Source organism: Phalacrocorax carbo, chromosome 1 (assembly GCF_963921805.1).
Source record: "Phalacrocorax carbo chromosome 1, bPhaCar2.1, whole genome shotgun sequence".
Classification (NCBI taxonomy): Eukaryota; Metazoa; Chordata; class Aves; order Suliformes; family Phalacrocoracidae; genus Phalacrocorax; species Phalacrocorax carbo.
In genome coordinates this window covers 7,952,987-7,974,137 of record NC_087513.1, presented here as the reverse complement: position 1 = coordinate 7,974,137, position 21,151 = coordinate 7,952,987, and the positions used below count along the sequence as shown (strand labels likewise).

General features: G+C 45.0%; 1 protein-coding gene across 5 annotated transcripts in view; it reads left to right on the top strand.

The window, feature by feature from the left end:
• The window catches only part of BEND7 (BEN domain containing 7), a 47,498-nt gene extending 28,024 nt beyond the window's left edge, over window positions 1-19,474 (top strand). For 2 of the 5 annotated variants that reach the window (XM_064443365.1, XM_064443346.1), the window contains 3 exons: window positions 4,716-4,835; window positions 12,696-12,746; window positions 17,530-19,474. In XM_064443365.1, coding sequence (XP_064299435.1) covers window positions 4,716-4,835; window positions 12,696-12,746; window positions 17,530-17,591 — 233 coding nt within the window. In that variant the 3' untranslated portion in view covers window positions 17,592-19,474. The remainder of the gene's footprint in view (window positions 1-4,715; window positions 4,836-12,695; window positions 12,747-17,529) is intronic. The other 3 variants (XM_064443371.1, XM_064443356.1, XM_064443381.1) reach the window with 3 other exon arrangements.
• The last annotated feature ends 1,677 nt before the right edge of the window (window positions 19,475-21,151 follow it).

The following is a 21,151-nucleotide window of genomic DNA, read 5'->3' as shown; positions in this document are numbered from 1 at the left end:
TGGCTGGACTGGGGAGAGATGGAGAAGGACAACACTGGGACTGAGATGAGTTTGATGGTGGTCCTTCCCTTGTGGGAGCAAATTTCTTAGTCGGTGTGAGGATCCTGTACTGGGTGTTTTTTCTTAGCGATCACTGCTTTCTTGCTTCCAGAGAACATGTGTGCCTTCAAACTCTGTGATCACAGCATATAAAGGGCTGGTGTTAGGCCAGAGATTCTGAACAGGATTCTATCATTTTGAAATTTGATATAGTGGGGAAAATACCCAAGTTACCAAAAGACAGGCTGTGTTGCAAAGTAGAGGCTGTGACTCATCCTGAGGTACAGATTGCTAACCTGGGAGACATAAGGCAATGGGAAGAGCTTCAGTAAGTACATTGGCAGCAAAAGGAGGCAGGGGAACCTTTCACAACCACCTCTGTGTCCACTTTTGGCCTCTGCTCCCATGCAAGAAAGACATTGACTTACTGGAGTGAGTCCAGTGTAGGGCCATCAAGACTTATGGTACTGAAGCAGGTAAGTGGTGAAGCATGTATGTGAAGTGACATATGAGGAGAGGCTGAGAGAACCGGAGAGAAGGTTCAGGAGAAACCTCATTGCTGTCCACGACTACCTAATGGGGTGGTGTAGAGAAGATAGAGTCAGACTCTTCTCAAAGGCACAAGAGGCATTCGACACATGGAAAATTTCAACGTGATATAAAGAAAAGCTTTTTCAACATAAGGGTGGTTGAATAGTGGAACAGGGGCTCAGAGGGGCTGCAGGATCTTCATCCCTGGAAATATTCAAAACTTGACTGGTTGCAGTCCCGAGTATCATGATCTAGTTGGCCGTGCTTTGAGCAGCAGGCTGGACATGGACACCTCCAGAGGATCCTTTCAACCTGTGCAGTTCTGCAATTAAGTCTGTGTTGTGGCTGTGTCATAGTCCCAATACATCTTAGCGAGTGTCTGGCAGACTTTCTTACAGTTACACTTATAATTAGGTTTCAATCACAAACACTTTTTTATATTGTCTTTTCTTGAGCTCAATAATCTGCAAAAATCCAAAGTTGAATTCACTCCATCTGTATCTCGTTCTTCCTTAAAAGCTTTAATAAATAAGTTAGATGGAAGAAAAAAGGAGTTCAAAATTACTTTTAAAAAAAAAACACTCTAATTTGAGCAGCACTGTGATAAAAGAAATGTTTTTCAGGAGATGCAACAACGCTATTAAAATAGCAGTCGTTACCCACTGGAGAGAGCGATGTTTCTCAGTAGCTAAGCTCGTATGACCAGAGCAAATTTTGAACCTTGGTTTAACCCCTTCCCTCAAGCCTGGGGGGAGAGAAAGGAGGGAGTTGTAGTTCCAACAGATAAATTTCATCTGTGATGGTACTACTAGGTACCCCTGTAGTAACAGTGATCTTTATTGGCATTTACAGTATTGCCCAAATGCTAGTGCCTGATCCCTGATAGGGGAGCCCACCCCTAAAAGCTGTGATGGAGTAAGATGCCAAGGGCTGACATCCTGTGGATCTTTACTCAGCCTGGCTCCAATAGCACCCTTCTTCCCTTCAAAGAACTGGCCTGTCAGGCACTGTGGTTTCATTTATTCCAAGAAATAACTGAGCCAGTATGAAACCTCCACAAGAACAACATCATGTTGTTTGTGTTATTGTCATTAGGACATTCCTCTACCACGTGCCCAGATATCCTTTAGTGGCACTTTTAGTCCTTTTCCATGACAGAGATACAAAAGTGGAGAAAAGGCTACATTCATGACAAAAATGAGCAGAGAACTTAAAGGAGGGACTGTTTGCTTCAAATTCACTCTTCCTGTCTGAAAACATTTTAACTGCCGTCCTTACAAGTAATTTAATGCTTCTGCAACAGGATGATTAGCCGGGGAGAAATCCTCTCTTTTGACTTCGGGTATTCAGTGGCACTTGTTGAATCAGTTGCAGTGTTTCTCCTGGAAAATCAGTTTCCCTTGTGAGTCGCATCAATCTTACACTCAGAACTGGGGGAAAAAAAGAAAAAAAAGAGATCAGAAGTGGTTATTTTTCCTTTATGTCATTGACTAGCAATCCAGCCAGTGATGTCTTTCCCTGCAGAAGTCAATGAACTGTGTTCAGATGTATGTGTGATGTGTCCCTCAGAGACCAATACTATTAAATATCTCCATCGATGATAGAGGCAGTGGTTTCTAGTGCACCCTCAACAAGTTTGCAGGTGACACTGAGCTGAGTGGTGCAGCTGATTCACTAGAGGGAAGGGATGCCATCCACAGAGACCTTGACAGCCTTGAGGAGTGGGCCCACGTGAACTTCATGCAGTCCAACAAGGCCAAGGGCAGGGCCCTGCGTCTGGGTCGGGGCAGTCCCAGTATCGGTGCAGGCTGGGGGATGAAGGGATTGAGAGCAGCCCCGCGGAGGAGGACCGAGGGGCACTGGCGGGTGAAAGGCTGGACATGTGTGCGTGAGCCAGCAATGTGCCCGCGCAGCCCAGAAGGCCGGAATGTATCCTGGGCTGCATCCCCAGCAGCGTGGGCAGCGGGGCGAGGGAGGTGACCCTGCCCCTCTGCTCCGCTCTGGTGAGGCCCCACCTGCAGCGCTGCGTCCCCTGGAGCCCTCAGCACAGGAGAGACATGGACCTGTTGGAGCGCGGCCAGAGAAGGGCCACGAAAATGATCCGAGGGCTGGAGCACCTCTGCTGCGAGGACAGGCTGGGAGAGTTGGGGTTGTTCAGCCTGGAGAAGAGAAGGCTGCGGGGAGACCTTATTGCGGCCTTTCAGTACTTAAAGGGGCTTATAAGAAAGACAGAGAGGAGTTTTTACCAAGGCCTGTAGTGACAGGACAAGGTGGGAATGGTTTTAAATCAAAAGAGGGTAGGTTTAGATTAGGTATTAAGAAGATACTCTTTACTATGATGTCAGTGAGAGACTGGCACAGGTTGCGCAGAGAAGTTGTGGATGCCCCATCCCTGGAAGTGTTCAAGGTCAGGTTGGCTGGGGCTCTGAGCAACCTGATCCAGCGGAAGGTGTCCGTGCCCATGGCAGCGGGGTTGGACTAGATGATCTTCAAAGGTTCCTTCCAACCAAACCATTCTGTGATTCTATGATATAGGAGGTTGTTAGCACTGTCTAGCTCAGGACTAGAAAGGGGAGGCCCCAGATCTCCTGCCTCCTTCCTATTGCATTCCCATTCTGGTATTGCCCACATTGGTGTTTGTCTAACCACACATTGAGCAATCAAAGCTATTTTGATTTTCAATCAAGAGAACAAGCAAGTTAGAGAAGCACGTTAACATATTGGCTCTCCAAGTCTGCCAAACTTTGGCTTCCTGTGCAGGCGACAGCGGGCAGTAGTCATAATTCCCACAGTAGGCACCTGCGCTGGGTGTCCTGGGTACATCCTGGTGTCACAGATTGTCCCCTGGCCCTGGTCACAAGCAAGAACTGCAGGTGCGTGTTTGAAGTAATCAGGACTCTTAAGTCATTGCTCAGGTTACCATTGTGTCAGGTACTTCATGGATTCTGAAGGGAAAGATTATTTCTACCTTCAGAGGGACCTTAATTGTTGCAGATTGGACACTGGCAATGTGTGGGTCTGTACTGACTTCTTTGGGAATCCCTCAGAGTTGGTCTGACGTCCTCGCTGATCAGACTACAGAGGAAAGTACTGCTAATGCCTTTCATGTAATGGTTTTGTGAAGTTGTTAGCACGGGAGGAGTTTGGAGGGTGTGATTACTTTCGGTCCCTTTATGCTACCAGCTAGTGCTGTTTCAAAAGTGTGTGTACTGAAATTGTCATTTTTTTGTCGCATGCTTCTCCATCCCGTTCATGTGACATTTATTTTCAAGGATTACAAATTCCTTGAGCTGGGACCAGTTTTATTTTTCTTTGTTTGCCAGTCATAATTGGACACTGGGCTCTGAGACCTCTGACCAAGACTACAACAGCAATACTAACAGTAATAATACTTCTATTTCTGCTCATTTGTTTTTTGCACACCTCTCAGTTTTATGATGAAAATCAATTGCATCAGTTTCCCTCCGTTTATAATTTTGTACTTTTGCTATAACAGTGCTAGGTTTGCTGTAAATATGGAATTAAAGGTAATGTTGACCCTCTATGTACCATTTTTATGAAATATAAAATCGGACCTGTAGGATACTTCTTTTTTGTCAGTGATGGCTTTTTTTGTAGTAGCTTTATAAAAATTCGATTCCATCTGGTTCGGCAGTATGAGAACTGTAGAAATTTCCGCAGTGGTAGGACTTCTATCTTTTATCAGTTTGCCAGCAGCCTTAGGAACCTGACCAAGAGGCCACCAAATGACCAGATCTTCAGCTCTCTACTTGTACCATATGGAAGGCAGCATTTATAAGTGCCTGCCACATATGGAGACTCAGTTTGAAGTACCCTGTTATTTTTCTGTGATGTTTTTGTGTGAAATTAATGAATGGAAGATGTCAGGTGCAGACCGTTTCTCTGGGTTAGGCTTTTATAAGTAGTAGCTATGATATTACTGTGATATTAATACACACAAATGACTTCTGAATGATAAACTTCTGAAAGGCTGAGTTGGACTCTGTTCTTGCAATCCTAGATTTGGCCATTTAAATGCTTTTTGATACGTGGATGATTTGATATATTTTGTTTACGATCCTCTCCAGTCTCCTTTTCTCCATTCTGGTGGCACATTTCAAAAAGATGGTATCTTTTTATTTCAGTCTTTACAGAAAAATACTGCACTGCTAACCATGTGGATAAACTTCCTGGTCCTAGGGACTGGGTCCAGATTCTTCAGGATCAAATTAAACTTGCAAGAAGAAGATTAAAAAGAGGTTTGGGTATGTATAAAAATATAAGGAACAACATGTGAGTGTGAGATTAAAAGCTGAGAGCCTTTGTATCCACAGAAGTGTTATTCTTGTTGACTGTAGAGTTGTACATTTTCACTCTATGAAAATTAGACCTCTAAGATTTTAGCAGGTTTCTGTGTAAAGTCCAGTGTTTCCATATGTTTGGTGTGGTAGCAAGTTTAGGAGCTGTATTTGCAGGCAAGTTAACTTTGAGTCTTTCTCAAATGTTGTCTCTAACCCCTTTCCATTAGCACCCAAACTCCTCTTCACAGTGTTTGATGAAATCTGAGTCCTAAACTAGGAGATCCATCCAGGGTTGCAGGTAGAAGTTTTTTAATTCTGTTTTATTTGGTCTGACAAGCCACTCACTGTACTGTTAAGACATAACCCAAATGACCCTTCCCTCTAAACTCTACGTGTCTGGAAGGATAGATGAGTTTTCTCACATTCCTTGTGAAAGAATCAGCATCACTGTAGCAAAAAAAACCCCACCCACCCTGGTTGTGCCAGCACAATTCCGCAATACATGGGAGGGAGCTTGCCAGCAGTGAGTTACAGATAATGTAGGTAGGATTTTGCAGCAAAGCTGCTCAACTTGGGCTGGGATAACCTGCGTGCTTGGGGCTGGGCCGCACCTGCGGTCAGGGCTCAGTGCTAAGCTTTCACCTCGACAGCATGCAGCTGGTGAGCTCTCAGCTCCAGCGAAGAACAGCAACACGCAGTCTCAGAATCCCTGGTAGAATTCATGGCAAAGCAATACCACTGATTAAGAGACATTTAATTACTTTATAAACCTTAACTAGTCTCTTTCCCATCTTCATGCCTCCTATGCTACAAGGGGCTTTCTTCATACAAGGCTTCACTTACTCATCCTAGTGTTTTCTTAAGGCTCTCTCGTGGTGCTATTTCTTGCCCATCTCTTCCTCGGAGCATCTGACACCATTGTCTGAGGCGTGTCACTTGTGCCAATGTCCTTAAACACAGTCCTTCACTGTTACCGTGTTTAGCTGCCTGCCTTTTCCCCTCTTCCTTTCTGCCCATCACTGCAATTAAGTGTCTGTTAGCATCCATGGGTTGACAGGATGGGAAACCTGATGGCTCTGCAGGGGATGCTGGTGGTCCCCGTGGCTATGGGGGGGTGAGCAAGACCGTGGGAAAAGTCTTCTCCAGGTCCCTGTCTCAGAGAGCCAACATCTTCTGCCCAAAGCTGTGTCTCTGAAACACACACTTAGACTGGCATCTGAAATCATTGTCCACAATGTTATTACTGCCAGGAGGGAAAAGCGTAAGACTGAGGAAAATGAGGAGCATCCGGAGACAGAAATAACGTGCGGGGGATGGGAAGTGGAGATTATTCAGCAGCATAAGCTTCCCTGAGTAAGGCAGCAAACCAGCACTAGCCTTAAAAAGGGTTTCTTGTGCACACTGGGGGAGGGAGGGGAGAGGAATATGAGATAATCTTGTTAAAGACAGTGTCAGGTTACTGGTGTTGTACACAACAGGACTGCTTTCTGCCCTTTCCAAGGCTGCCTGTCCCTCCCCAGGACAGGAGGGTGGCAGTGGGATGCCAGGCTTCAATAAGGTGAAGAGTGCAGTGTGGGATGTGGGGAGTGGAGAGGCCTTGGGCTGTCTGCAGAAGATCCCTCGGGAAAGAGGATTGACCTAATTTTGTTTTGATTTTTGTTTTCTTTCATGCTTTTTTTATTTGCTTTTCTTTGTGCCTCTGCAGGATATTAATTAAAATGACAATGACGTTTAGCTTTTGCCTTTCAAATGGGGCCACCTCCATCTCTGGTCCTTTCTAAGGATGGGGGAATCTAAGCAGAGAATATTGTCTCTAAACTACCAAGACTATGAAGAAAAATAACTGAAGCTGAGTATAGTGTGACTGAATAAGATAGGCTCCAGTATCTGTCTCTGCCTGCAGAGGGAAGGTAACTTGTTAACCGGTATGTGGATGAGTAGTGAGCAGCAATGTACCTAGCAGCCCCTCAGGTTTATCTGCTAAAAAAAAGTACACAGTACCTAGATTGGTAGGAAAGGTCTTTTTTGTGTTGCTTAGTTTACTGGCCATTCCCTGAAGCGCACCAGTTTCTCTCTGTCATGACACCAGCGGCAGACATGCTTTTCTCAGTCTCGCAGGAGTGATTGAACACACCACCACGGCCATCTGCACTCACCGTCCGCCGCCATCTTCACTGGAGGTTTAAGCTAACCCAACCTGACCTTGCACTGGAGCAATTTAGAAGTTTCCACAGCCTTTGTGACAGCAAAACGGTACATAGCTGCAGAGAGGCTGGAGCAGACAGCTAGTTGCAGTAACACCTTCATCTTGTTTAAACAAGATTTGTTAGTACTTGTGCATTGCAACCATGAGCTTCTGATATGAGGGACATAGAGCTGATCAGGTGACAGATCCATCTAGTCCCATGTTTTGTTTCCAACAATGGCAGTTAGCAGATGCCTGGGGAGGTCTGTAGGACTGAGGGAAGGATGTTGTGATGCTCGCTAGCATAGTCTCACAGCCCTCAGCAGCTTTGTCTCGATATAAAACTGGTTGTGTAGGAACTGTGCACGTTTTTACTACGCATTGTGAAGCGATACCAGAATTGTTACAGCTGTGCGTAACAGAGACCAAAGCAGGAGGGGAGGGCAGGCATGGAGGGAGGTTTGATCTGCTGTGGGGAGGTGTCCCAGGACTCTGTGTCACAAAACTTAGCTTTTAAGAATCTGAAAACCACAGGAATCGCAGCCACTGGGACACGGGACTCATCACTCTTCCAGCTGAGCATATGGCCAGCGGAGCAGACGCTGAGCCCTTCCGAGCAAGTGTCCTCGACGTCCATACTCCCAGGTCATTCCCTCTTAGTTTTGTCTCCGCTTGATCACTGAAACACTCTGCCTAAGCCTGTGGGTATAGTCTAATGTGCCCAAAGAACAATGCTGAGCCAGTGTTAAGCTAAATTCACCTGAGACTTTCTGAGCCAGTGTGTCTTCGTGCTCCCTGATCACATTGATTTATCTACATCAGTTTCTGGTTGGTCATAATATGCAGGCTTTATATGTAGAAAGCTTAAGATGATCCATCTATTTTACAGAAGCCACAAGACAACTTTTAGTCACCACTGAGTTGGGCTGAATTCTAACAACAGAAGTATTTAAGAGAGGAGGGGCAGGTTTTCCATCCTGCTTGTCTTCCCCTGAGCCATTTAGTACATCCACTGATTAGTTTTTCATTGCAAACCAGGCAGTAAGACACCGCATTCACGAGCAGCCCTCTCCACTTTATCCTGTGAAACATTACTTCAGTCTGATAATGTAAATCCTGCTCTAGCTTTCAGTGATATTAATAATTTCAGAGAATTCTAGCAAACGAGTGGGGTGGATCTGCTTTTTGTACCTCTTTCTATAGGGCGTGCTTTCTTGAGTGTTTCCAAATTAAATGAAATCATGATCACTGGATCATAGATGCTACCCAGCTTCAACCTTATTTATCATGTTTGGCTCATCTCCTAGAATTAGGGACAGAAAAGCTCCCTACTTGGAAAGCTAATCAAAAAAACACTTAAAAATTCTGCTTTCTAGAAAATAGTTCCCCCGTGTAGATTATGAAAGGTTTTTATCCTAAGCCAAATAAAAATACATTTAAGTTCTGAATCAGTGACAATATTTTTCATAGCTGGAAATATTATTTTTTAATTTATTTATTTTGCTTTGGCTTTTTCTTAGTTCTTTTAGATTATTGCCTGAGATCTGAGACTTGGGTACGTTTTTTTTATTTGTTAGATCTGAGAATAAAGCTGTCACTGCCATTAAATTTTTATTGGCCTTGTTCAGTCTTTTCAAAATTTCACAAGTTGGCTGTCACAAAGGGGAGAAGAGACTGCAAGGTTAATGTTACAAACAGATGTTAAAATTAAAGAGTATGGTAACATTCTTCAGCCTTGATTACTGGTCCCGTTCCATGCTAACAGACCAGCGTACTGGGGCACTTCATAGTGCCAGATTTGTCTTCTCCCAGCAGAGAAGCTGAACCTTTTTGACTGCTGGGATGGGATGCAAAGTGGCTCTGGAAGGGAAGAAGTCAAAGGAAAAGGCATGTGCATAGGTTTCCTCTCTTAAAGCAGCGTGAATTACGATGCAAATTGCCTTGTAATTTATGGCGGCGGGTTTCCCACGGTGTGGTCTTTTCACCCTGCAAAAGAGAATATGGGTAGGTGGCTGGTGGCCCTGCCAGTGGCAGCACAGAGGGAGACAGTCGACCATTAGCGTAGAGATCTTAAAACGGGTAAAATCAGAAGGAACTGACTCGCTGTTCCTTTCACCTCTGTGCCAGACATAGCATCCAAGCCTTTTGATTACTAAAGTCTCCATCCATTAATAAGCAGCAGGTCAGGGGCCACACATCTCTCGCAGTAAGTTCTTCCTCCCTTTTTATGTTTTGAAGAGCCAGTAAGCCATTATTCTGTAGCGGCTGTCCATTGCATAGACAGGAAGGCTGATACCGTGTGAGTAATACTCCCGAAGTACGCAGGGTAAGAGCTGTTCGTGCAAAGTGATTTCCTTGTGCGTAACCTGGAAGCTTTTGATTGCCCTGCTCCATAAAGGAAAAATACGGCAACATTAGAAAACATGCTGAAATTTTTCAGGCATGATTAATTTAAATAAATTACATGCTGTGATGCTTCATCCTCGAATTTTTGTTTAAAATTAACATTACCTTGTTGCAGTGTAAAATAGTGAGAACAAAGGAAGAAAAAATGCTTACCTGTCTTCTGGAAATACACCTTTTCTCCCACATCCTTGTTCAAACTGCTGCTTCTATTATTTTGTATGAGGTTTTTGTGCTTTCTGTTTCTCTTCATCCTTCTGATTTCCCCGGTTTGTGTTTTTGATACAATATCTACATATAGTGAGAGATCAGGTTGATTTTTTGCTTAGCAATACCCACAGGGCCAGGAAGGATGTAGGATGCAAGTCCAACATGTGGTACAGTGCTTCTGTGGCCAGTACCTTAGATAAAGACAGCAATATTAAAATGAGTAACTGCTGCATTCATCTTCCCAGCCCTGAGCATACATGTACTTCTGTCGAAGGAGCAAACCAGCAGGTGTACATTTAACAGACAAACATGTGCATCAGAAGCTAAACAATTCTTTTGGGGAGGCGGGGGAATCTAAGGAAACACCTACTACCATCGTTTTGCAGGAACTGCTGAGCTCTATCTAAGCAAAGGACAGAAAAGATGCTCCAAATTCCCACAGTAGGGTCTGTTCCTGCTTGCCTTGTCTTGCAGGCTGGCTCAAGAAGAGTAAAGTTTGGCTGGCAGTCTCTGGGTGTGGTTGTTGAAGGCAAACCTTCCTTCCTGCTTGGAATGACATGTGAGAAGCTGGTGGTTTACATCCATGTTAGGAGGTCGAGGTGTTTGTCATGCCTTGGTGTCATACTTCACCTGGAGCTGCAGTTATGCATCCAATTCCATAAAACAAATTCAGGCAGCTACTGAGAAGAGTGAGTAGGCTCTCCGGGCATCTGCCGTGCTCCCACTCCCTCTCCAGCACTGGCACAAGCATTCATGTGGCACTGTTGTCAGTTTTTAACTAGTTTTTTTAATTTTTAACTCTGATCTTGGTGACTGTATAAACGTTTGTGCTGGCATGAGGAACAGGACTGGAACAATCAGGGGAAAGCTGGACCTCATCTATCGGTCTTGTGCCAGATTAAAATGGGCAGGTAACTTTGTTACCAACAAAGCTGGTCCTGCAAAGTTGGAGACTCAAGTCCTTATCTTCTGAAAGCAAGGTACTTCCCTGCTTCCATTTGTTTCTTTCTGTATTCCTGCCTTCCTCTTGAGTTTTAGCCAGGTGTAAGAAGAGCAGTTAGACAGAAAGGTAACCACATCTCTTGAGCTACTTCAAGAGCCACTGCTGAGATTTCTGGAAAATCTATGACTCAAGTGGACAGCCTAGTTGGCACCAACCTTGGTAGTGACAGAGGGAAGACTTCCCAGTCTCTTGCCAGCACTCATGTCTGGCTTCCTCCATTTTCACAGCCTGGATCCCTTCTACCCAAGGGGCCAGTTACAGCTTCATCTCTCATGTGCTGAGTAGCCGTGCCGCAGAATCACTTCGTGCAGGTAGTTCATAACATGGCTGGAAGCTGGCCTCAGGCTGTCACTCCAGATGTTTTAAGCCATGTACGTCCTGTTGGCTGTTTCCCAGCTGCTCATTTCACCGTGCTGTCTCCTCCCTTGTGCATCCAGTCCTTCCGTGGCTGAGAGTTTGTTCCAGATTCAAACCAGCCTAGGTGACCTTTTCCCATTTAGTGAGCCACCCATTCCTTCTGAAATGCAAGATTTTTGCAGCAGGCTGTACGAAGCACTTAATTTGTTTCTGCTCAGTGTGCCACCTTCTCACAGAAAGCAGAAAAAGGTATTGGCTCAAGGCAGAGAGTCACTTGGAGGTCTCTGCCGTGTACTTGTCAGGGCATTCCGTTTAAACCCTCCATGGGATGAAAGCTGCTTAGTTGGAGGGTTTTTCATCTATTTCTGTTTTCTTTAGTTCAGTTAATTTTGCAGAATTGAGTAGAGAGCATATAGCTAAAAACTAATCTGACATCCATGCACGTAGGGGAGAGGGAGCAACCCCTTGGTCCAAGGATGGATAGCCAGGTGTTGGTGGAGGAAGGAAACTCATGTAGATCAGCATCTGGGTTAGTTCTTCTTAGGATATCCTCATAAAGGCAGCACCTCAACATCCTTATGTATAGAGCTATGATACAGATGACCAGGACAGTTAGTTTAATTTCAAGTAGGAGCTGAAGTAAGTTGCTCAGTGCATCTGTAGCCTTAATCAGATTTGATCCCTATGGATATCGTGCAATGAATGGATGTGAGTAGATGTGTATCCACCACACTGACCATGTACCATGTAAAGGGCTGGTCCTTTAGGACCACCTAGTTTGCTTAAGCGCTCTGAAAGATCTCATTGTATTTTAAAGTCCTTAAATATCATGCTGAAGTGCCAAAAGACAAAGGTAATTGGATTTTGAACAGGGCTTGTGTAGGTTAGGTACCATTTTCCTGTTACAAGCCTATAACTTACTCAGGGTTCACATCCACACTCCAGGGTACTACAGCCTAACAAGTCACTGCACATCTGCTGAGCCAAATCAACTATCTTTATGCATACCCTTGGCCTGTGGCAAATACAAGATGAACAAATTAGGCTTTTAGCCTTCCCTCACCGTGGGCTAAATTAAGTCAAATGGTCTTGCATAAGCTGTGGGTTGAAAGCACGTGTGTCTACATACACTGTAATTGCCTGTGTTCCTGTGTGGTTACGTGCTGTTTTAATTACGCCAGGTGCATACCTGCATCTGTGAAGACATTTTGCCCGAATCAACCTGTCCCCTGCAAAATGAGCTTGCCTGGGTGCAGAAATGGGGGTATTAACCTTTCCCCATAGGCATCGGATGATGGCAGCTGTCGGAGGGTGGAGGGTGAGAGGCTCTTCCCCCAGGGACCACTGGGGGCTTTTCTTAGGTGATTTTATCAAATGTTCACAACTCCTTTTATCATCTGGATGTCCCAAAACCTTAAAAAGAGCAAGTGTTACTCCATCCCATTGCTGGCACAACTGCTTCTTAATACCCTACTCCCTCTTCTAAGCTTGCATTTTTATTGTATGACCTTTTCCTCCAAGCAGCGAGTTTTTAACTGAGCAATAGCAAATTGCAGCTGAGGAAAGTAGATAGAAAATGCAAAATCACTCTACAGTATGTAGCTTTTTAATCGCATTCCCGTATTCAGTAAAAGTAATGAGATTTCTTGTTTATATTTGTAATCAGCAGAGGCAACTGACTGTGATGAGAAGCCGGACATTTCTCTACTACAAACAGGTAAAATGCATTAAAATTTTTATCAGCTTCCAATGTGTGTGTTTGTTTATTTATGGCACAGAAGCAGGTTTCAATAATCCTGGCGTGCTGTGTACAGCTGGGTAATTGCACACAGGTCCCAGCTATCTTAAGTTTTGAATGGCCTGTATTAAAAAACAAATGCATCAGAATCTCACAATTTCCCCCTCTGTTTCATATTCATAAAACCTGAAGGTTCATGGTAGCATCTAAGCTAATAAGGCCAGTAAGTTACCTTTTTTGTGCTAGATAGGGACTTGCACGCATCCCTGGTATTTCTGGGAGTTTTTTTAATTCTGAGCAGAGTTATTGGTAGGGACAAACACAATAATTTGTATTGTAGCGTCTGTTCAGCTCTCTAAGGTATTAGCAATAATATCTTGGGTTCACAGAAGGATTGCAAAGGTATTTATATACTAGTTAAGTGTCAGTTTGCTTTTTCTTGAAGAGCAGCCTCCCTGCTTTAAAAGCCTGACAGTTGCTAAACAGCAGCTTAGCTATGTGGCTGTGTGGACTAGGAAATAAGATTTTTGCATGCTGTTGCACATGGTGCTGAAATAAGGACAGGCTGAGACTGACATTTGAAGCACCCTCTCATTAAGAGTCAGACCATCAATAGGTGCCCTGATGGTAGGAGCTGAGCTGCCATCCTCTGAATATCCAGCGGGGCCGGAGTCTGGGGAGATGGTCATTTCCCTGTGCTACAGAGTCATCTCCCTGGACTTTTACCACGATGCTGGTTGTTATCCCCAGAGCCAAATTAAAAGGAGGGAAGATCTTGAGCAGACAAATAGGGTCATGCATTTTTATCATATTCCTCAGGTGTAACAGCAAAGGGTGCTTAGAGATCAGCGATGCTATTGCTGTGAAGAACAGGACAGGGCTGATACTGGGTTACTGAGGGCATGGCATGGTACCTGAAGGCTGTGGGGCAGACGGGAGAGTACTAGTCCCATCGCAGCATCTGTCTCATGCGCAAGGGCTTCCTTATATCTCTTGTGTAAGAGCTGGAGAAGGAGCTTTCACACACCCGCTGCTGTGTGCCGGAGCAGCAGCTGCCAGCCGTGGAGCACTCTCCCTTGAAATCCTGCTGTCGGAGCACGTGCAGTTACTAAGGAATAGGACCAGCGAAGCAGTTGGGAGGACAAGCAGCTATAGTCTTGTTCTGGCATGGACCCAGTGGGGGCTGGGAGCACGCACTGACTGTGAGCCGCCGTGCTGCTTTCTCGGCCAGCCGCTGAGTGTTTCAGGGTACGGTTGTGATAATAGATGCAGGAAGCTCTGGTTTGAAAGGTCTCTTCCAAGTGACATCCTGTTCATTTCTTTTATCAGGGAGGGAAGCAATTCCACTGCAAGAGGACCCTCATAAAGGTTCCTAATGCAACATAGTGCTATCTTTTCATTGCTCTGGTAGTCATGTTAAGGAGCAGAGTTATCGGATTGCTGTGCTCTTCTTTGAGCGCAGTTTCTGTAGTTGCTACTTGCATCGTACGTCATTGATAGACGTGAGTGTGCTGAGATGGGTGTGATAGAGAAGACGACTCCCTTTCCACTCCACAGCAGCCCACCATTGCAGTCTTCTTGCTCCTACACCTTCAAGCATCCATGCGTGCACAGTTTTTGAGCTGAAATGTTTCCTTTGCAATGTGTACCTCTCCGTACTATCTGTGGAAGGATACCTAAATAAACCACGCTGCAGTTTGCATCAGCGGGGAAGGTGATGTTCACAGGCTGTAAGCCAAGCATTTGACTCACACCCATTATTATGTGTGCAAGTGCCTCTTTGTAGTACGTATCCATGTAATATCATACTGTTCCTGGAAGCAAATGATTTAAAGTGATATACAGGCAGTATAATGACAGTAATTATGGTAGAGAGCCAAAATACAGATGCTTTCTATCAAGGAGTGTAGCAAAAGAGGTGGAATATAACTTTTACAGAGGTCTTTCCCTGTCTTACTTCAGCTGGTTTTATAAAGGGGTGTTACTGACAGGTTCTTTAAAGAGAGCCTTTGTGTGATTTATTCAGCTGTCTCCTCTGTTTAGCTTGAAAAATCTTTGGGGAAGAGCCTCTCTGTGTGTTTGTACATTGCCGGGCGCAATGGGCCTCGGTGGCAGATGACAGCTAATATCAGATAAATCATGGCCTACAAGTTGCGCCAGGGGAGGTTTAGACTGGATACTAGGAAAAAATTCTTCACTGAAAGAGTTGTCAAGCGTTGGAACAGGCTGCCCAGGGAGGTGGCTGGAGGTGGCTGGAGTCGCTGGAGGTATTAAAAAGACGTGTAGATGTGGCCCTTAGGGACATGGTTTAGTGGTGGACTTGGCAGCGTTGGGTTTGTGGTTGGACTCAATCTTAAGGGTCTTTTCTAACCTAAATGATTCTGAGATTCTGCGATCAGTGGTTAGCTGGGTGTGCTGGTAGGATAAAACCAGACCGAACTGAATTGCTTGAGGGGGGTCTTGCAGGAGGCGGGATGGGGACAAAAGGTGGGGTACACAAGCCATTTATGGAAGCTATTTGCTCTCCTGGTCTTCAAGAACTGAACAGACTTGTGAATCAAAAGCACACAGGGTGAATGATTTGAATCAATGGTAAGTGTTGGTGAAAAAAAAAGGGGAAAACTCAGATGCCCTTAATCTGCCTTTTCTGCTCAGTCAGTCCTGCCTGTGATGCTGGCAACGTTACGAACAAGATCTGGGTACATACGACTCTCGATGCTGAAATGCCTCAACCTACGCATGTTTGGATCACAGCCTATGGCTGACACTTCCTTTGAGACACCTCAGTCAGAAGTGTGGGTGCTGTCGGCTCTCTTCGTCGTTGGTGGGAACAGGGCTGCTTCCAGAGAGGTCAGATCAGCTAAGGTCGTGTTTGGAGGTGTCTCTGCTTTGGTGCCCCCAGGGCTGGGCTGGGAGTGCAGTTAATTGGTACAGGTGCCTACAGCTGGGTTTGAACCTGCTTCCCTCTGCGCCCACAATCAGCAAAGCCCTGGACTTCGGGGAGAGCAGGGGGTGTTTTGTTTTCAAAACCCTCTTTTGGAACTCAAAAGCCATGTTAAAAAAAATGGAGCTGGTACCTCCTCATAAAAGTCAGGGAGACATTTTTGCCCAATTACATTTTAGCACTTCTGAGCAGAAATCATGCTCCCATTTTAAAATCGCCCTTAGCACTAAGAGGGCCTTTGCTTTAAAAGCTGTTGATTGAAGGGTTTTTAAAGTAAATTGGAAGAACTGTAGCAGTTAAACTTGCTGGGAACTTTGGTGCATTGACAGATATATCTCAGGAAAATACTAGCAGAATTGTCTGTCAAAAATGTTATCAAAGCTCAGGTCTTCCAGCTTCTGCATCTACCAAAAGCTGAAGGCTGTGTCCGGACCTGAGCTGAGACAGACCAGCAGCTCCGGGGGTAATTACCATGGACTAAGTGGAAAGACTGATTAGTTTCTCAGTGATACAGGAACCTGGAAGGTATGAGGTAGATCCTTATCAGGGTGAAGATGTGGCAGCTTTTAGAGTCTTTCTGTATAAGTTGGTATGGCGAAAAGGCTCACCTTACTTTGGTCTGCAGTTTACACAAAGCATCTGGATTTCGTGCTTTAAAAAAACCCAAAAGGAAGGCATACCCCGTACGTTCTGCATGGGGACAAATGGAAGCCAGCTGCAGCACCCTTGAATCCTCATCTTGAACTTTGCATTTGAGAGATAAATGCAACCCAGGACCATGAGAGAGCCTTCCTTCTGCCTGTGCTTTGGACCACAGCCATGCTGAGAGTTTGTGTAGTTTCTCCACACTGGGGTTAATTTCAAGATGAGAAAGAATTTTGATATCCCTAAAAGAAGCCGAAACACTGACATCCCAATCCTCAGGTCCAGGGGTGATGCAGCTTTGTGAAAAGATGAGAGCAATCCCTCGGTAAAGAAACAAGATGATAAGAAAACAGCAACAATCCAATTCCTTATAGGTTGTCTCCTTTTCTCTTGAAATACAATATCAAGAAAACGAAACTTTAAAAAGAAAAAAAAAACCACCTTTTCGAAACCTTAAATATAAATCCTTTATTGTAATATAAATCTTTATCCTTTCAGTGCCTGATTGTGTGAGTCTTCCTTTTCATTGGGTTGTATTTGCCTCTCAGGCTGATTGATGTCTGTCTCCTGTTTGCCCTGTGTTCTTAGCGCTCTCGTTGTAATTCTTCTGTCCGTCTTTCATTGTTCTGTTTAGAAAAAGCACATTCTTAAAGTGCTTTAAAAAAGATGGGATATAATCATACTGCGCACCTTTCTTTATGTGTGTGTATATATATTCTCCCATATGCATTTAGACTGCTGTGGAGTGGTGGGTGTTTTTTTTCCAAAGAAGATCCCAAAGTACCTATTCTAGGTTTAAAATTCTTGTGGTGCTTTTTTCACTTCTTCAGAACCGTAACTTCAAAGGGGGCAGCGTCGCAGAGCAGCTTGTGCCCAGGCCCAATGCAGCACTTTACATCTGAAGAGGGGTGCACTGTATGTTGCGTGATAAACGTGGCTGACAAATTCTGTATTCAAAAATATTTATTTACTTTGCTTTTCTTTAGCCGACTGAGCTCTACTCTAAATGGAATTCAGCGGCCGCTGCCTGTGTGCACATCAGCACTTCAGCCCCGTCACAAATTAAAGTTAGAACTGAAATATGCAATTACCATCATTTTAATTTTTTTTCAAATTACTGATTTCTTAAATTTTTATATTTTTTTAACTGATTTCTTCAAACTCTTCCTTCAGGTAACCTTTTTGACACCACGACAGACCATGTGATAGATGCAAACCCAGATTTTTCAGCTTGAATTTCACATCCTGCATCAGCGTCCTTAGCGGATAGAAACATCCTCTCCTTCGAATAATGTTCCCGCAAGGTCGGCGTGAGAACCTCAGCATACCACAAGACGTGACATCCATACCGTTGTCCCTTCGAGTTTGTGTTGTTTCATGCATTTTCTGTGTAACCTCAAATAACGAAACCGCCAGATTGCTTCACGATGATTTCCCTCCGTACCCAATGCATTATTTAATTAGCGGGGTATCCACTCAGAAGACATTCTCTTGCCTTTGTTTTTCCTCCATGACTCTGTTTTTCCACGTGATTGTGTGCTTGCCAGTACTGTTTCAGCTTAAGCCACGCAGAGGCGAATACACAGTCGGGTGACTCTTCCCGTCCCTGGGAGCAAGGTTGGCATCTCTCCCCATCACGAGCCCCAGGGACTGGATGAGCATTTGACTTGTTGGAGCTCTTTGCTTGTGCAGACCCACGTTTCCTTTCCTGGCTGCCGTGGTATCAATGACCAGCCGTACGCAGCTGTGATTAAAAAGTCCTGGCTGGATTTAGCAGGAAACAAAATGGGATTCCTCCCAGCAGTGCCCAGGTTCCTAATCATAGCAAGGAGAAGCTATTCCTCAAACCATGTCCCCTTCATGGTCCGAGTGGGGTGGCTCTTGAGCATCTTTGCCATGCAGATCACTGGAAATGATCATTCTCCCCTCATTTCCCCACCGAGCTCGCCCTACCGCCTCCATCTCAAAACGTCTTAGTTTGCCCATTTCCAGGAAGAGGGTCTGCACACTGTGATTTTTCATCCGCTGCCCTTGGCGACAATATTCACCTATTTTTAAGGGAAAAAAAAGGCACCTTTTGACTGGCACTCTATTGGTATCCCAGCAGTTAAGATGAGTGAATCGATCAAGAAATTGCACTACCCTCTTAGACATTGAAAGGGTCGGTCCTTTCAGGTCAGGGCTAAGGTAAAATCGTACGCGGTCCATGCAAACCTTTGCTTCTGCACCTTTCATCAGCACTAAATTCACTTTAAAAATGTCGGGAAAAAGTCTAGAAGGTCTTAACTGCAACATCTATCGATCACCAGGCAGTTTGAGCCTGTTTCCTGCAATTGGAGGGAGAGCTTGCTAGAGCCTTTACCATTGTGTTTCCTTTCCCTGCGTATATTTTAGGTGCATCTTTTTTTCTTTGGAAACTATTTGGCCTTTGAGTGTCTCAACAGAAGTGCTATTACAGAGTGGGGTGGTTTTCAAAATACTTAATCTCTTTTTTTAACAATCCCAAAGCCTGTTTTCTCAGGCGTCGCTGAATGCCCACAATGAGGCCAAAGCCAAAAGGGAGCTCTTTGTTCTCTCGGCACCTGAGAAACCAGGCTCCCAGCCCTTTCCCAGCCACCTGCTGTGGACTTTTAGGAATGACCATGTTCTCTCTGAAACTGTGGAATAGATCGAATGTGCACTGCAAACCTTAAAATTTGAGTCTTTCCTTCCTTCGTGGCTTGAAGGTGCCTGCACTGGGCAGGGGGCACCGGTCCATCGTGTCCATATCGGAACTCTTCAGCAAAGGAATCAGCATTTTGTAAATTTGGAAGATTGCATTTGTGTTTACTTACTGTGACTACTGTTCAGACTTTCTTCAGAAATCTTTTTATAGGGTTTATTAGAGAGAAGAAAAAAAATCATTCCATATTTAGGTAAAAATGTCTCAATCTTCTGTATATATGTTTTATTAATATGTAAATATTTAGATATTTTTAAATTACTATGTTCTTAATAAAGCAACAAGGGACTAGTTGTGAAATGGTGTATAACATTGTGTCGTGTTATCGATCTCTGGGAAACCCTCTTTGTCAGTCCAGAAAAGAAAACCTACAATAAATAACTTTAATTGCACGTGCGTTCCTGTGTTCTGTGCTGGATTCCCATATTTCAGAGGAATTAGCTAGCAATTAGTGGACTACACAGGGAGATGTACGAAAACCCTAAAAGTTACCACCACAATACTATTTCCAGCTGGCTCCGGCGGAAGCCGTGCTGCCTGCCAATCATAACAACGCCTATATCCAATCGCATAATAACTCTTGAGTATTAAGTGCTGATATGCTTGAAGTCTAATTCTAATTGAATTAGGTGCCTTTATAATCTGCACTTAAAAGGTTAAGCTCTGCTTCTATGGAAACAACACATAGGAAGGACAAACTGATACTCACAATTTGGAGTAGCTGCAAAGATATACGCTTGGTAATTTATTATCACACCCTCATCAAATGTTGTTTAGCTTTAGAAAATATTTCCTGCGAAAACCTGTTCCTGGTAATCTTCCATCAATTACAGGGAGCCAGTGAAGTGAAAGAGCAGCTTGCCACACCTTTTCTGCTTTATATAAGGAGCACTAAGGGATAAATTGCTGGTAAAAAGTCTAGCGAGAGTTTCCTTTACGCTTCAGTGGCTGCACAGATTGGCTGAAGCCTGGTGCATGTCTTGCATCCGTGTGACACGGTGTGAGTCAGCACAGTCCCTCTCCAGTGGCGAGTATTGCAAGAGCAACTAAATCACCGATCACAGAAGGGTTTGGGTTGGAAGGGACTGTTAAAGCTCATCTCGTCCAACCCCGCTGCCATGGGCAGGGACACCTTCCGCTGGATCAGGTTGCTCAGAGCCCCGTCCAACCTGACCTTGAACACTTCCAGGGATGGGGCATCCACAGCTTCTCTGCGCAACCTGTGCCAGTCTCTCACTGACCTCATAGTAAAAAAAAAGTCTTCCTTAAGTTCAGTCTAAACCTACCCTCTTTCGATTTAAAACCATTCCCACCTTGTCCTGTCACTACAGGCCCTGGTAAAAACTCCTCTCTGTCTTTCTTATAAGCCCCTTTAAGTACTGAAAGGCCGCAATAAGGTCTCCCCGCAGCCTTCTCTTCTCCAGGCTGAACAACCCCAACTCTCCCAGCCTGTCCTCGCAGCAGAGGTGCTCCAGCCCTCGGATCATTTTCGTGGCCCTTCTCTGGCCGCGCTCCAACAGGTCCATGTCTCTCCTGTGCTGAGGGCTCCAGGGGACGCAGCGCTGCAGGTGGGGTCTCACCAGAGCGGAGCAGAGGGGCAGGGTCACCTCCCTCGCCCCGCTGCCCACGCTGCTGGGGATGCAGCCCAGGATACATTCCGGCCTTCTGGGCTGCGCGGGCACATTGCTGGCTCACGCACACATGTCCAGCTTTTCAACCGCCAGTGCCCCTCGGTCCTCCTCCGCGGGGCTGCTCTCAATCCCTTCATCCCCCAGCCTGCACCGATACTGGGACTGCCCCGACCCAGACGCAGGGCCCTGCCCTTGGCCTTGTTGGACTGCATGAAGTTCACGTGGGCCCACTCCTCAAGGCTGTCAAGGTCAACAGTGATTTGTTTTGCCTGTGCCCTCCATGTGCCCACAAATTGGCCTCAGACCTGAATGCAGTTCATCATTCACAAAATTAGCGATCCTCCAGCTTGGTGGAACAAAACCATCAACAAGTGTTTTCACTAACCTGCTCTGCACTGCAACACATCCCCCTGTGGCTTTATTTGGCTTGATTTTTTTCAAA